Source organism: Sprattus sprattus, assembly GCF_963457725.1.
Source record: "Sprattus sprattus genome assembly, chromosome: 4".
Taxonomy (NCBI): domain Eukaryota; kingdom Metazoa; phylum Chordata; class Actinopteri; order Clupeiformes; family Clupeidae; genus Sprattus; species Sprattus sprattus.
Window position 1 is genome coordinate 19,038,316 of NC_137923.1, and position 17,602 is coordinate 19,055,917.

The window sequence follows — 17,602 nt, forward strand, 5'->3', positions numbered from 1 at the left end:
AGCTGTGCAGTGCACATACATGTTGGATGTGAAGGACCCGTTTTGGTACAGATACCTCACAGTTGATCACACAACTGTCAGTGTAGGTATCACCAACTAGAGTATGGGCATAAAACTGCCATTACATTTTCTGGTCCAATGTTTACCAGCAATGCAATTTGGGTGAAAATGTACGCATGCAAACTAGTATAAAATCCTTCAGTGCCTGCGAGGCTGACCAATACCAAACGGCCTAAACTGGTTCCAGCTGTCTGTTAAGTAACATTTGACACACGTTTGACATTTCATGGCAGTATGTATAAACACGTCTCCAAAATTTATAAAACTTTATTACAACTTCTTCAGAGATACAAAACAAATTAAGATAGACATAGGCTAAAGGGAAGGGAAGTCCATAAAAGTACAAAATAAAAGAAACAAATATGGATGTGGGGGAAAGAACAGGGAGAGAAACTGTCAAAGTCTTTGGTTTGGTGTGTTTTACAAGCACTTCTTATTTTCATAAAAGTATTTTAGAATGCTAAAGCCTACAACAGTCTTGTGTGAAAATAGTTTGTTACATTGTTGAAGATTGTCACATTTGAAAACTGGCTTACAGATATATTCACATAGACAAAAATACTTTTGACAGAGAGGGGGTGCTCTATTGCCATGACTTGTAGAGATCTGCACAAGCCTTCAGGACAGGCCTTGTTATCAATTAATCTGACCAGAAATAAATACAGTGCTGTCTTTTAAACGTATTATTAAGCTCTGACGTAGGAATGTCTAGTTTGATCATGTGACATGTTAACACATAATGTAAAGATGACTAAATTATACAAACAATAGTGAGTCATTTGAAAACATTTTCAAAAAGAGTTGGCCAGGATTCACTGATATAGAATTCTTAGACAAAAATATAACCAATTAAAAAGTGGTTATCAGGATGTGCACAGACATGAACTAGTGACAGCACAATGCTGGACAATTTAAGAATAGTTGTTGGAATGTTCTTTACAAAAAAGAGAGACAGAGAGAGTGACACAAAACCAGCTTTAAAGGGCTTGGAGAGTTCTAAGCTGAAAGTGGAATGCTGATGATTTGATGTCCTTGGCCCCTCCAGGTGTTTACAAGCTGTTCAGCTCCTGTAGTGTCTGGTCCAACACTTGATGCATCTCCAGGTTCTCCTCTTTTGCATGAGATAGGTTTTCTGTAGTGAAGGTTTGGTACCATTAAACACACTGATACTGACAGAGAGTATACTTTCAAGGAGATTATTGTCGCCAAATTGTTAAGCCATTTATAACAATATCATACATAAAATGTCTAAATCATAGAAGAAGTCTAGACTTATACTCAACAAAACGTATTCATACTGAGTAATATTTATAAAAATCAACATAGAGAAGGGTATAGAGACATTAACATTGAAGTTAATGGTATTATGATGTGATAGAATTCGTGGTCATATTTCCCCCATGATCGCTTCACTGGATGTGAATGAAAGTATTTGTGTTTCAGTATTGACTCAAATCAACTACTCATAAACAAAAATAACCCAGATCTATTATAATGTAAACTTGAATATATGTGCAAAAGGAGCAACAAATGAGAAATCATATTTCTGTGCAAAAATGTTTGAAAGGATAAGGAGCAATTTAATGAAAACGTGAAAACATGACCATGCATGAGTCAGAAAAAGAAACAACATTTTATTTCAATTTTATTATGGCAAGAGCAGTGAGAGAACAGAGAGAGGGAGTGGGAAAGGGAAACAGGCATTCAGGTAGAGGAGATGAGTGGGCAGGAAGCCACCAGGCAAAGCACAACAGAGTCAAACTACTGTAGAGCTATTTACAAGGAGGTCATGTCATTAAGGGCATGATCAAGCTCCTCACTGATGGCCTTATATTTCAGCTTCTGGGCGTACAGTTCATCTACGAGGAGGAAGGGTTCAAAGGTTGACAGGTGAAGAATGACAGGGCAGAGGAAAGGCAGCAGCGCAGAGGAAACAGGAACAGGAAACAGATGAAAAAAAGAAAAGAGAAAAAAACTTAAGAGAGGTGCTAAAGACACAGGTTACCAAACAGAGAGCACAAGAACAGAGAAGAACAGAGATAAGTGCAGTTTCAGAATGCCAGTTAATATGAAAGCCTGAGGTTAGGAAAAAAGGAAAAGCTTATTCTTTGCTAATCCTAGAAAGATGCAACAACTGAGCCTATATTGAGATGAAAGAATGAAATTGAAAATATATACACCATGTCAAATGTTGCAATGTTACTTCTACCTTGTGCCATGGCTCTGGGGCTCTCAAAAGTATCATATGAAAAATAAGTTTGTAGAAGAGCCCACAGGACTACCAGACAAGTGTATCCCAATGAGAGATTCTCCAGAGAGAGTGGTATCAAATAATGGTGCACCAACCCCTTTCCTGGATACATTAGAACACATAAGCCATTAGAGATAGCAGCAAAAATGAAAGGAGACTGTTCATACCCTCTAGGTCATCAATGGTCTTTTCCAGTTTGGCCACTGTTCTCTCTGCAAACTCAGCCCGTGTCTCTGCCTGTAAGACACAGGGAAGTTTACTCACCCAGATATACACAAGGCTATTTGCATGGCTCTTCAAACGTGTTGTGCATCAGTTTACCTCTTTCAGCTTGTCAGTGAGCATCTTGATCTCCTCTTCGTATTTGTCCTCTTTCTCTGAGTACTAAAATGATAATAATGAAATACACAGAATTTACAGAGTGTGTCTTCCATATTCATGCATCTGAAAATATTTGACTTAATTTAAATACAGGATTGAACACAACATTTATTTACACAAACCACACACATATTTTTTTCAATGTACCTTCTCAGACTGTGCTTCTAAAGACTTGAGGTTGTTGGTGACATTTTTCAATTCCTCCTCCAAATCTCCGGATTTACTGACAAGGACAAAGGACAAGTTATAAGTGCATCCATATTTCTCTATCACCCAACATTAATGGTGAAAAGCAACCAAGTAAATTAACTCAAGTACTATACTTAAGTACAATTTTTAGGTAATTGTACTTTACTTGAGTTTTTCCATTTTATGCTACTCTATACTTCCACTTCCACTTCAGAGGCACATATTGTACTTTCTGCTCCACAACATTTATTTGACAGCTTTGAATACTGGGTACTTTTAACATGGATAATATAACAAACTTTTAAAATACAACACATTGTTAAAGATTAAACCAGTGGTTTCCAACCTTTTTGGCTTCTGATGTCTAACAGAAAGCAGTGTGTAGTAAGGGTCACATTTCAGATGTCTAAGAGTTGTCAAACTGTGATTATTCCCTCTGCACATGGTTTCATTTAGATAAATGTTCAAATGATCCATTATCTATGACAGAATATAAGGGCCAATGTAGGTAAAACAAAATAAACAAAGCTGTCAGAGAGGGGTACGCTCTGAATCTCAGAGATTAAAGTTGTACATTTACCAGACAAAAAATATGGATACTCTCTGAGATTGTAAAGTCATAAATTTGAGAAATTCTCTGAGATTAAAGTCGTAAATTTACGTGAAAAGAACTCTACTCTAAATAGTGTTTATTTTGTCAAGGAACCACACAGCTCCACTTTGCAAGGTTGTATCAACTTTATCACACCTGGCTTTAAAATAAGTTAATAGCGGGTTATCAACATGCAAAGGCAAAACAGCGTCAATAGATTTACTGGGCAGGCAATAAGCTGTTTTTTCCTTTCACCTTAGCCATCGAGAAATTGGTTAAAGGTGAATGTTGACGCTGGACGCTCTCTGAATGCTGCCATTGGACGTGACGTGGGCTGTGTAATAAGTTCTGTTGAAGCTTTCCTCACTTTGGTAGCCTCTCATTAACTGAGTCACAGTATTGTGTTATGAGTGTAAACACAACTCCGACAATTTCACCGAATGGTAAAAATGGTGGGTGTGGATATGACACTTACAGCTCCGAAATCTCGGCCCTCTCTTCAGCTCTTTCCAACTCTCCCTCCAGGATGACCAGCTTTCGGGCCACCTGAGACACAGGGAACAGCTTCCTTAAAACACTGCTTACGTTCAGAACATGACAAACAGCACAGACTGTGATGCAAGGGCAGGTGGAAGACAGCATAGTGCAGCCAGGCTACATTTACAGCTGAGACACAGTCAGCTGATTATAATATAGGTAAGGTATGGACAAGATGCAGGATAATTGTTGATGTGTTACGAGATTTGGAAAGTCCAACTTCCAACAGCTAACTAACCATGCCATATTGCTTTCCAGCCATAGATAATGGACTCTGTACAGTTGCAGATATGTAAGGTTTTGAGTCTTATATGAACTTTGATGATCATAACATTTTTACTTCAGCTTATTTGCGATACTCTATGTGAGTTATTCTGATTGCATCAAATTGCTTAGATGTTAAACGAGTGTCAATCCACAAGATTAAGAAAAACATCTATGCACATTCTGAGCGTAGACTGTCTGTTTCAGGCCCTAGCTCTAAATATGATGGGCACCTCCTTCTCTCTCTACACCCACCTCCTCGTATTTGCGGTCGGCCTCCTCAGCGATGTGCTTGGCCTCCTTCAGCTGCAACTCCTGGATCTCCATCTTCTCCTCATCCTTCATTGCACGATTCTCAATCACCTTCATACCTCTGATGGGACAGAACACACACACACACACACACACACACACACACACACACACACACACACACACACACACACACACACACACACACACACACACACACACACACACACACACACACACACACACACACACACACATTTTTTAAGTGCATAAAGTTAGCTCATACAGTTAAGGGCTTAAATGTTCAGTAATTTCTTTATTCTTTCATCTGTATTTCTGCTTTTATAAGGCAGAAATGTTCTGTTATGAGCATATAAAAGACTTGAATATGTGAATCCATTACGTTATTCTCAAAGTGTTTACCTCTCGCTCTCGTCAGCAGCCTTCTCTGCCTCCTCTAGCTTCTGCAGCGCTGTGGCTAGTCTCTCCTGGGCCCGGTCCAGCTCCTCCTCCACCAGCTGAATCCTACGGTTCAGGCCTGCCACGTCCCCCTCGGCCTGAGCACAAGGGACAAGGGACAAGGAAAACGTTTGGGGTCAGAGCAATGTAGCGCTGGCTTCAAGGCCTTTCACAGCCAGGGAGACGTGCAAGTGTATGGTATGCAACTGACCACCTAGTACTCAATTATGCTTTACCTGCCAACATGCAGCAAAACAACTGAAAAAGAAGAAATGGACCAGAATGGAGCAATTACATCCCTAAACATATATAATGCATTTCGCCTCTTTACCCTGCCCATTAATAACACTGAACTTTATATAATATTGAATTAAATATTGAATTGAACTGAATTGTATTGTATTGAATTGAATTGTATTGATAAGTATTACACTCCAGACAAAAGCCGATGTGATGGCTGGAATCAATTTCAGCCTGCCTTAAAGAACTATTTCCAATAATGGTCCTGTATTTATTGAGTCTGTCCAATCTGTCTGCACCCTCTCTGCGGTGGGATTTCCTTCAGTGAGTGCTTAACCAAGACCAGGCTCTGTGCCAAGGCACCTCGTCTAATTCTCCCAGATGTGGAAAACCATCATTCTTTCATACAACAGATAGACACTTAGAAACCCAAAATATTCAGCACAATCATTTCAACGTTTTTTTTTGTGCACATTTATGTCAAAAAGGTTTGTTGTAAATTAGCCCAAGAGGACACATGGGCTCTGTAGCTCACTTTCTCTCTCTCTCTCTCCCTCACTCCCTCAAACACACACACACACACACACACACACACACGCACACACGCACAAACACACACACACACACACTCAATAGATGCACTAGACTCTTCTCCAGTGTGTCCATTCTGCCTATTCTGCAAAACTCTCTACTTTATGTGTAAGAGAGGGAGTTATTCATCATTTACAGCATATGAGCATATCAAAGGCTTGGCATTAGGAGGGACTGGGTAGTCTTTAACATTCAGCTGAGGTTAATACCACAGTGTGGGAGCTCCTAGTGGATGAAATAAATAAATCACTTGACCCTTAGATACCGTCTCTGTGGACCTGGAGTAAACCAATTGGGCTGTTCCCCATGAGTGCACATCCTCTCCCACTCCTCTCTCTCTCTCTCTCTCTCTCTCTGCCTTTATTGTAGGGTTCGGAGGGCTGGACACGCCCCCTCATTCGTCACCACATTCTACAGCTGCCTGGGCCAGACGCCATATATGGTAACACAGATGTTGGAGAACGCGTGTGAGACTTTCACGAGTTCCGCCGGCTGTTTCATAGAACGAAACTATCTGTTAACTCGTGATTAGAAGGGGCTAGCATGCATCACATAGATCATTTTAAATCACTCAAGAGAGGGCATTTGCTTACCCTGTGTTTGCCTGGGATCAGTTTCTCAACACCCACAATACCAGCACTGTGTTGAAAGCTTTTCTTGGAAGAGTACATGACAGATTGATAGCTGTCACACTCTTAGTAGTTCATTCACTCTTGTGAAGCTGAATTGAACTTTTACCCCTGGAGCATATAAACCACTTACAGGTTAGTGCTAGTATATTATTGGGCCTTTATAAAGGCACTCAAACCTCAACCATGGGCCTAAGGATGGATGTTTGCACTTTATGAAAATATGAAAATCAACTCGAATCTCCTGGTAGGTGATTGAAGACAGGAAACTTCTTTTCAAGTCTCTTCAGAAAAGGTCCATGTATGTGAACAGAATTTTCAACTCAGAGTTCAGTAAGGCTGAAGTCACACTTCAGACTATGTCAGTGAGATTTAAGTCAAATTTTGAAACAGCAGGATGTGAGTAATCGGACATTCCGTGCCTTGCTTTGACAGGTCTCCCGAGCATTGCTTGCCAGCACAGGGTGTGTCTATGTTTCAGAGGGATCATGTGTGAGGCTATATTTAATTTAAATATATCAAAATGAAATTATGGCCAATCTATCTGAGGAGTGCTAGCATGAAGAACCTATGGACAGTTTCAATTACATATTTACTGTATGTTCTTTACCCTGATGGAAAGATCATGATATATTTCAACTACATTAGGAAGGATGCTTTCAGGGAATGGAGCACCCTGTTTTTTTCTCATGTCTAGATTTATGATTTTTTTCTAAGCAGGCAAAGGTTAAGGGCCACGCTTGCTGACACAAAGTTTAACAAAGGTTCCACTAAGCTGAATTAGGTCTGACAATAACCTGGTTTGTTTTTAAGCTGAAAGTGACAACATAATGGGAGTTGCATTGCAAAGCTCTTGGATTCGTATGTGGTGGTTCACTTATGAGTGATTGGAGCTTAACCATGCCCTCACAAACAGGATGGCCACACACTATATCACCATGGGGAATTGGCTTTTGAGCTGCATGGGAAATAAGGGTTTTTAATGTGAGGGCTATTCCCTTTTGATAGACCTCCAGATCGTCAGACCTGGAAACCACATTCCCTTAAGCAGCTAAATGTCCATCAAAAGATGTTAGGGTCAATCATCTGTTAAGCTCCTGTTTTGGGTCGCAAATGATTTTGAGGTTATTCTGGGACCAAACCTTCTCCATCGAGAACTCCTCCCTTTCCACTCTCAACAACTGCCATTGTATAGGTATTTTAGGAGTGCTACTGATTTTGCCACTGCTGTATAGATAGCTTTGGGAATGAAACTGGGTAATTGTTGTAGTCAGTATTAAAAGTATTTAGAGTATTTGAGAGTATTTAGATTTCTCAAGGACCGCAGATGGCAGGAAGTGAAACAGTGTAATTTGTGATCTGCGTCACATCCTGTGGTTCCCAGGGAGATGCTATTTCCTGTCAGAGAACCTTTGCTAAGTGGACATTCATTCATTACAGACTAATTTGTGTCTTCAGTGTTCGGTCATTGCTTCCCTCCCACTAGTTAGATCAAGTCCTAAATTACATTACAAGAGCAATGAAAGCATTTAGCCGATACAATGCAAGAATAATGAAAGAGTTTATACAATGATTATCACACACTTAATATCAGCGGCTGATTATTAGGATCTATTAGTAAAGCTTGGATATCACTAAAGTATCTGATTGTGATGATCTTACAAGATCATTTTGAACAGTTGGGTACTAAATAAGCTCCACCTTGATTAACTGACCCTAACAAGAAGAACAGTTAAACATTGTCTAACTATTGATTACACTGACCTAAATCTGAAGCATCATATGCATGCTCACAAGTTGAACACCTGATGATCTACATTGCAAAGACTACACCTCTATTCCTCATACCCACCCACCCCCACACATACACATTTGCTTTGCAAGTATGGCCTAACAACACTTCAAATGCAATCTGAAAAAGGGCTGACCAATTAGATTGCCTGAATGCTTCACCCTGAAACATAGCTTGACAGAAACTGCATTTTTAATCCTATACAGAGTAAACATACAACGATATAACAAAATGAGCGAACGAGGAAAAACAGAAGTTGAGTAGGCTACTGATAAAATCACGCAGAGAAGCGTGTAACGGATGCAGAGGCAGCAGGATTGTAAGGGAAAAGAAGATAAGAAAGCAGGGAAAAGAAGAACTGAGGTAGGCTCGAAAAAAGTCTGCCCTCACTTTTTCACGTAGGTCCCGTTCATTGTCCAGTTCTCTCTGCAAAAGTTGGGCACGGTCTTCTGCATCGTCAGCCTGCTGCTGTAAAGTCTGGATTTTTCTTTTCACCGCGTCCAGTGAAGTCACACCTGTCATTGTCGTACTAATTGGATAATACTAAGTTTATACAAGAAATACAAAATGTTTCTGCAAAAACCGACCAGCCAAATCCTCAAGAATAGGTACAATCAGATTCTGTCGACGATGTAAGTCTCGCCTTTACTTCAGTACGCAAGCAGGAATAACCTGAGGGGAAAAAACGCCTTTCCAGATGTTTGCTACGACCTAATTCGAAACGAGATGCTACACTGTCTAGCAGCTATTTTCCATTTGCCATTCAATCTTTTGAACGTGTGGTGGCTGCATTGGAGAAGCTCTAGGAGAATGAGGAAGCCTGGAAAAGGGGTAGGAGTCTACAAGAAAGTTATGGCTAAATCCTCCAATCCTGGGAAGAAGTTGGTTTCAGATGACATCACGGACAGAGGAGGGGGATGGGGTTCCTGTTTGATTTTTTTCCTACGAGGCGTCTGGATTCTCTTAGTAATTTACTGATTGTTGAACATATTTGGAGTGGAAGGGATGGTCTGAAGGGATAGCACGTCATTTTTTTTTTTTTTTTACCAGTTTCCTTGTCTATAAAGGAAGGTTAATCGGTGTCAGGGCAAAGTAGGCTACTAATAATGCTTGAATACTCTGAACAAACAGACATTAAGTTACTTAAAAGGCAACGATCCACCCTAATACTCACCTATCAGTTAAACTGAAAATATCTCTCTGCTATTGTCTGTGAGTGTCATGGCATCATTGTGGCACTCCGTAAAAAATACACAAACAAACACACCTGGCATTCCAGCCCAAATCTCCAACCTGTGGAATGTTAATTCATCTCTCTTGTTGGCATTCCCGTCAGCCATGGGGCGGCGACACGCACCTATCATGCTCTTTCTCTCTCTCTTGCTCTCTCCTTCTCTCACGCTCTACCTTAAGTTAACTGTTGCGTTATTGGCACTGGATGACATAATCAGTGGCTGCATAAGACTGCCAAGAGTATAATCAGTAGTTATATTGACTCAACCTTGCCATCAGCAGTTTATACAGCAGCTTTGTTTGGCACACTAATGGCTGTCGAGGCTGCAGACTTGCATTAGATGTAAACTTACTCCGCAATAAATAGCACCTTATTATTCATGTCTGCGAAGCACCAAATCCATTCCAGAGTGACAAAAGTATGTATGCGTCTCTGTGTGTGTGTGTCAGGGTGGGTGATATGAGTGTACAACAAGCAAGAGAAGTGATCTTGAACAGTGATCTGCTAATGAGCTTCATCAGTCACAGTAATGCATGGTTTGTATGTGACTAAAACAGGCCAGAGCTGCTCTTGAGCATAAGCACAGGAAGCACTTTGATAAACAGCATGAAGGCACTGTCACACATCTGCCACAGAGCCGTCCAAGATAAGTCAATTAAAAGCCATCTCTGCTGCTCTGTGTGGAGACTGAGCCAAAGCACAGTGTTTGACCAACCTAGTCCACTCATAAGGTCAGCAGTTAAACCTGTCCCCATTTGTGCCGTGTGTGTATATTTATCATCACTGTAGATAGGCTACGGTACGTGTGTTTATTTTTTTCAACTGGAAATGGAGGTTCAGAAGCATTCTGAATACTTCTCTAACATGGCTCTATACCCCCCACCCTCCCGACCACCACCACCAGCGGAAGTGCTCTCTCCATGTTGGGCTCTTTGGACAGACGGCGGTTGGCTGCGCTGTTTGCTTTAGCTGCATTCCTGGCATTCCTGTGTGGCTGCTGAGGCATGGTGGGGCGGGGCCCCGTGGCTGGGGCTGGGGCTGGATGCAGCCTTCAGGCAGCTCCAGGAGCAGCTCCAACCCTTATCCCACACACTCAGGACACAATCAGTATGCCCTCAGAGGCTGGTCTGGGGTCAGCTACGACATCAACCAGACAGTGGGAAGGCATAGAGGGGGTTTGTTGCTAAATCAATAAGATAGAGCTGATATTTTCATATTCAACTATGGAAAGGTGAGCACTGCATTTGGAGACATCAAAAGTGAAATGTGCTAATGCATGATAATTCTTCGTTAGACCTTGTTAGTTAGTGTATGTGTGTATGTGTGTGTATGCATACTGAAGTGTGTCCAAGAGACCACCTTGGGGGACTCATGTTCTTACTATGCATGTTCAGAGAATTGCTGCAATATATATATATTTAGATACTTCTTTCTGTAAGTTACCTCTTTAACACAGTTGCCGTGTTCGCAAACCACAATGAACATTGGATGTTTTTTTTTTCTTTATACCCCTGCATAGCTGTTGACAGCCTGGCTATGATCAAAGGCCTTCCATGCCAGGTAATTAACCTGTCAGGCTGTACATTCCCTGTGCATCCAGCTGCAACTGTACTGGACTTAAAGGGGCTCACTGAAAACAAAGCTGTGTGTGATATTCTTTTTGGTCTATTCCAGCACCATACAACTGATTTGAACTGGCCCCACTTGGAATTTTACCTTTGTGTTGTCTCATAGCACTCCTGCTTCTCTAGAATTAAATATTTTAAGGTAATCGTTTATCAACCTTTCACGTGATCAATTCACTTCTAAATAGACTGTGGTATAGAGGATACTTGCTGGAGTGAAGACACGAAAACACCAAAGTTCCAAGACCCAACAATAGAGTGAAAAATGAGTCTCAAATGAATAAAAAAGACTTTTCTTGAAGATTTGTTCTGTTTGTCATCTCAGTTGTGAGAGAGCATCCTCAGGCCAAAGACATTCAGACACAGACACAATCACAATCAGCCACTTTTTCTGTCACCGATTCAGTAATGCTCACTCAGTCCATCTTATTTGCACCTACAATAAAGGCATTGTCCAACCGTGTGTTCCAGTGACATTCCACTGTTCTGCTACAGTAATACTCACATCAGTGGCCTGCTTCTCGGACAGTTCCAGCTTCTCCTGAGCATCCTTCAGAGCCTCTGAAAACTTGTCCAGCTCATCCTCCGTCCCCTTCATCTTCTTCTGCAGGCCAACCAACTCCTCCTCCAGCTGAGAGACAAAATTAAAGTGACAGTTAGAAATGATCTAATCAACATAAAGGTCTTTTTTTATGTATTGTTGTGTGGTCTTTTGAAGGTGAGAGAAACAACTGACAAATGTCAAATAAAATATGTAGTCCTTAGAGTAAAGAGCTATACCAGTGTACCTAGCAGAGAATTGTACCTGCACATTGGAAAATATTTAGTCATACATTTTAGATTTGACCCATACCTGACTTGACGTTTGTTCTCATCTTTAAGAGATTCCGTAGGGTTTAGTTGGACCCTGCTTCACTAGTTTTTCCAAAAAATGCAACAGCTTTTTAATTCAAAATGTAATTACAAAATAGAATGAATTGATACCCATGATGTGGTGAAGGCAAAAGGTGTTGTCTCAAAGTTGTGGCTTGCATGTTTGACAAATAAACTATAGATTTGAACATTCGCCAAAGATTAGCTCTACTTGAATGGAATGCACCGCAACCAGCTTATTGGCCAGTCCTCAATGGCAAAATTATTTAAATTATGCTTGCTGCCTACTTTGACCTCATGGGCTCATACACACATGTTATTAAGGTTGTCTTTAAAGGTCAAAGTTCAACTAAGCTGAGGTCAATCTAAAAGGACTATGTCTGATTATCCCCTTGGATGCTAAAGCCACTGTTAAAACATCTGCTACCATGTTAGGAACAGCTCTGATTCAACCGACTCCAGTCAGATGGACATTGTCCAGAGTGGGGTTTTACACTTTCTCTGACTTCTTGTCTGTAACATATCGACCTGCCAGTCCTCATGTCTGGATGCTGAATACCTGTCATACCTCTGGTCTTAAAGGGACAGAAATGTGTGGGGATATGCTGAGCACAGACACAGCAAAAAAAAAAACTTCCTGATGTACAAGTGAATTGAATGTCCACCTCATAAAATAATGTTTCGACAGGCCCTTTTAGCCTCAAACCAGGACACAAAACAAGCCCATACTCTGCCCTCTCTACTTCCATGGAACTCTCACAAAATAAAAGTCTTCTAAATAAGGGCATGTAGGGAGAGAAAGCCAGAGAGAGAGAGAAAAAGAAAGTGGGGGAGAAACAGAGCGAGTGATAAGCAGTGGAGCTGTGGAATGTTCTAGAATTGGAATGCTGAGTGACGCCACAGTGCACCCCAGAGCCCTTTAACTAGCACCAAAGTGAGGCCTGGACTGGCAGCAGCTGACATTGCAGCATTTTATTCCGGGTGAGCTCCACCCTCTGGGCACCCCACTGATGCAGTGTGGCTGATGCCAGCGCAGCGCTGCGTTGAACCATACTGCTGCTCCCACTGTGGCCCATCTCCATCAGCGACTGCCATTAGGGTTCACTCAGTGGGGAAACTGATGGTGTATGCCACAGGAACATACTTCACATTCTGCCTGACTCTTGCCAACACTTCAAATGTTCACATTATGTGCGTTGATGACTGACTTGCCTCTCCAGTCCTAATGAAAAAACTGTGTTGAGGATCCTGGCTGGCCAATTAGGATGTTTTAAGTGGCCTCACTGAAGCAGCATCTCAAAAGCAGATAAGCGAGAAGTCTGGTGCAATTACAGGAAAATACAGTCAGCAGAAACTGGATGTTCTGTCTCGGAGCTCATGGATCTTTTGCTAACAGTGGTTTTAATAAGTGAACTCCTCCTGATGTGAGAAACATAACATGAACATGATCCAAGTTTCGGAACATGTCATGAAGACCTAAAACAATGTCAAAGATCAGTTGATTCTGTGACTAAAACTCCTCAACAGCAATGTGTACTGCCTTATGAAGCACTCCAATTCAAATTCCTCTCTTCTTAATTCATTAAAATCCTGAATACCTTTCTTCACTCCGTGGACCTCAGTTCTTAGCTGCCTGTGTAGTCATCCGAACATCTTCACCCTTCACCACACCACACCAACCCCTCTCCATCATCTCACCTGCTTGCACTTGTCCTCCGCCGCTTTCTGCTCCGACTCTGCCTGCTCTGCCCGGTCGATGGCATTCTCCTTGTCCAGCTTCAGCATCTGCATTTTCTTCTTGATGGCCTCCATTTTCGCTGCTTTAATTAATCAAGCTGACGAACGAGATGAAAAGGAATAGAAGGACAGAGAGCTAGAGAGAGAGAGAGAGACTGTGAGGTATGGGGTAGAAGAGCCTAGTAGTAGCAGTTGGATGTACTGCCTTCTCGGACAAAAGCTCAGAGAGAGTGAAATTACACAGCCAAACTTTCAAACAGAGGGGCCAATACAGCCACGAGGAGAGAGGGAGTGAGCGAGAGTGAAAGAGAGAGAGAGCGAAGGAGAAATGAGAGTCGAGTATGCAGACTGATATGCGATGCTGCTTTCAGTGGTTTAAAGCCGAGGTTGTGGACACTGCCAAGGTCCCCGATGACCCCCTCCTCTCCTGTATCCTTTCAGCCCCCCCCCACCACTACCACCACAGACCACCCCTAGAACATACAGTACCCCCCCCCCCCCCCCCCAACCCTTTCTAAGGAATAACTGGGGCAGCACCCTTGTGTGTGGACCTTAGCTCAGGTCCTTATTTGGGTTGTGATGGTTTGTTTATAGTGGTTGAGGAGGGCTGTAAGGGAAATGAAAAGGTCTTGATGCTGTTTTTAACCTGCGCGGACCACCTGATGCAAAAATGTTTAGAAGGTTTGATCCAACCAGCAAGAGGAAAAAAAGTCTGGTGAGCCTGTATTTTAAAAGACTGAACAATACTGTGATCAGACTTGAAATTAAGTTTAATAGCCAGGGTTTCCAGCCTCTTGAAGACCGTCATGATGGCAGTTCGTTTCACTGCAGATGCTTCATGGTTTCCTTCAATCTCAGTCCCAGCACGGAGGAATGCAGAAATTAATGGTAATAACAGGATTGGTTAGAGCTTTAAGAGGGTGAAAAGATTTCCCTTCCTCCTCTGGAAAGGAAAAAAAGAGTCCATGGAAAAAGCCTCCTCATGAGCCAAGCAAAAGTGAAATGGTGAAGCTCGTATACGATCACAGCTTCACCTCTCTGAAACCATCGCACATCACCACGGATTCTGTTTTTATTGTCTCTCAGAGAATTTATTTCTTTGATTGTTTGTATTTTGTCTGTAGGAATTGTGTCTGTAAAGCCTTCAAAATGCTTTGAGGTATTTTCCATACATACGTTAACACCACTGGGAATATAATGTCTGCAGTAGGCAAATGTGTGCTCAGGTATGTGCCAAGCATACTTCATTATTTGGAATTATGTGGCAAATGGGCTTCCCCTTTCTCATAACTTCGGCCAGTACTAACTGACATCAGCTGTTAAAAATAGAATATAACTTATACAATATTAAGGTGATGCACTGTAATAGTCAACACACACAATTCATTATTAGAGTATTTCATTATTCATATGTTAAAACTGACATTTACTATAAGATTAAATGGTCACAGTATTTTATTATCCATATGTTAAAACTGACATTTACTTTAAGATTATGGTCACAGGATTCACTGCTTTGTTCCCAAGCAAGCATTACAATTAAAGACAATGGAGAAGTTGAAGGATTTTTGGTGCCCTCACAGAGTGTAACGAAGTTCACGAATAGGCTGCAGCTAATGACGCTGAGGTGTAATATAACCTAAAATCATAATACTAAGATCTACATTTTAAAAGGCATCAGGGCAGCAGCGCTGAGGTTGTTGGGAGGAGACTTCTCCCTGCGGTGGTGCCACTGGTGGTGTATCTCCTCCCTCAGCCCTCCTGCTCAGTGGTCATCAGTTGAGCAGCTGCCCAGTCCAAAAATACAGAAGCATAATGTAATGAAAGATCCAAGGCGAGAACAAACCCAGTGGATAATTGTCCCTAAAAAATTGTTTACACAAGCAACGAAGGCGCTTTAAAGGGCCTCATGCAAGATTAGAGTGGTGTACTACGGCAATTGCAAACTCACCCATTTAGGATATTACGGTGTTGACACCGGTCAAGGAGCTTTGTTGCTGTAAGGGCAACACTATACTCAATACTCAACAACACTCATTCTTAACTGACAACGGTACATGGACCTATTCAAATGTACTTTGTGATGACTGCGGTCAGCTGCTGTTTAGATGCTAATGATTTAGAGATGGTTAACAGCAAAAGACAAATATGCTGCAGAGAGTTTTTAGCATTCGTGTTGCATACCAAATATCAGCACTTGATTTTCATAATCTCCCTCTGTGAACACAAGACATCAAGGTCCACACATTGAAGTTACATTCAAGTGTTCACAACTTAGAACTTCTATAGCCTAAAACAAGATGAACCACGTGTTTTGTGATGAGGTGTCATCATCAGACAGCTTAACTGGAGGTTCTATGGTTTAGCTTGGTTTCCTGACAATCTTAGAAGCCTGGAGCTCCAGCTGACACTTTAGAAGGATGGCACTTGACCCTGGAAAAGAACACACCTCTGTCTTGTTAGCAGAGATCAGAGATTAGGTTCCTTTCGCATGAATTACAGAAAGTGGTGCGATCCTAACACCTGCTAGCAGCAGACAGTGGAAGATACTTGCCATGACACAAGGATCATTCTCAAACCTGGGGTAATGGTGAAAAAGTGTCTGTCTGTCTGTCTGTCTGTCTCTCTCTTTCTCCCTCTTTCTCACACACACACACACACACACACACACACACACACACACACACACACACACACACACACACACACACACACACACACACACACACACACACACACACACACACACACACACACACACATCCACGCATTCACGCTGGTTACTCCAGAGGTATTTGCCAAGAGGATTTCAGTGTCTGCGGAGATGAGGAATGTCCCACTATGCTGTGAGTAAATATGGCCTTTTGTTGATTTGTCTTTATGGTAATAACAGGCAATATGTCAGTAGTCGCCATGTTGTTTTTATACCTAAGTCCAAAGGCCAGAGAGACAAAAAAGGAGATGGCCTTTTCAGAAGTCATCCCCTCTTTGTCATATTCCCCTAGGAGTTTCATTCTGCCAATAACTTACTATGTGTTAGCAATCTGCAGACACTTGGAATAACATGGATTTCAATGTGCTACTTCCTCTAACTTTGTAGATCCCCCACTGACCACAGCCCATAATGCTGCACAAAATGACTAATGGGTGCGTAGAGCACAAGGACTGTGCCAAATGATGGGTTGGGTCTGTAGGCCTCGCCAAAAGCTGCTTGTCGGCGTGGTTTTGTTTAGGCTTGCAACTTCAGCTTGCGACTTAAGCCTCGGAGTGAAAAATATTGCAGTAAGTCACAGCCCATACCATTGTGCAAGTGATATCAGTAGTGTTGTCTCACATTACTAATGTTCAAACCACAGCTTGACCACACTTTAATTATGTCTCCATCCTCTAGTATAACAAGTAGATGTCTTCTTTTATTTCATGAAATAGTGAGGAGCGTTAAGTTGGAGTCGAACCGCTGCCTTTATGACTTGAATAAGGGAGAGCCCATTCATATGAACCTTGGGAGTGATTTGAGACATCTTTGAGAGAAGAGAAAGAGAAGGTTGTAGCAATAAAGAGAGTGACAAAGAGAGAAACAGAATGACAGAGAATGAGAGAAAACAGGAGAGAATGTTATGAGAGAGAAAGCTGTGGAAAGAGAGAGAAAGGAAGTGTGTGTGAGAGGGGAATCGGTACACTCGCTCTTACACTGACAGGGTAATCAGATCCCTCCCACAGGAAATACAGCTCAACTCCTCGTCTCCTTTTATGGTAAGAACTCCCCAAAAAGAAGCCTGGTCGCCGTGGGAATACTGCTGAGATAAAAACTGCCTCTGAGAGTGGATGGAAGATCCCCGATGCCCAAAGGAAAACTATCCTCAGAACGACTTCATAAAGTCTGCTCTGTGGAGAAC

General features: G+C 41.8%; 1 protein-coding gene across 4 annotated transcripts; it reads right to left on the minus strand.

Annotated features, from left to right (window-relative positions):
* Positions 1-311: 311 nt before the first annotated feature.
* LOC308364052 (tropomyosin alpha-1 chain-like) lies at positions 312-14,012 on the minus strand. 4 transcript variants are annotated; one of them, XM_080837005.1, is made up of 9 exons: positions 13,668-14,012; positions 11,602-11,727; positions 4,950-5,083; positions 4,530-4,647; positions 3,949-4,019; positions 2,840-2,915; positions 2,633-2,695; positions 2,479-2,548; positions 312-1,192 (listed from the first exon to the last, which is right to left on the minus strand). In XM_080837005.1, the coding sequence occupies exons 1-9, from the start codon at positions 13,779-13,781 to the stop codon at positions 1,110-1,112; spliced, it is 855 nt and encodes a 284-aa protein (XP_080693131.1). In that variant the 5' UTR covers positions 13,782-14,012; the 3' UTR covers positions 312-1,109. The 4 variants fall into 4 exon arrangements, with proteins under 4 accessions (XP_080693131.1, XP_080693132.1, XP_080693133.1 ...); XM_080837007.1 differs by lacking the exon at positions 312-1,192 and adding an exon at positions 1,580-1,919; XM_080837006.1 differs by lacking the exons at positions 11,602-11,727; positions 13,668-14,012 and adding an exon at positions 8,628-9,008.
* Between the last annotated feature and the right edge of the window lie 3,590 nt (positions 14,013-17,602).

Bases quoted from the DNA above. Each gene is read 5' to 3' on its own strand.
- LOC308364052 (XM_080837005.1), bottom strand. From the start codon at position 13,781: ATGGAGGCCATCAAGAAGAAAATGCAGATGCTGAAGCTGGACAAGGAG. The intron at 2,696-2,839 runs GTACATTGAAAA...TTATCATTTTAG, and splicing joins TAGAAGCACAGTCTGAGAAG to TACTCAGAGAAAGAGGACAA. The intron at 2,549-2,632 runs GTAAACTGATGC...TGTGTCTTACAG, and splicing joins TCACTGACAAGCTGAAAGAG to GCAGAGACACGGGCTGAGTT.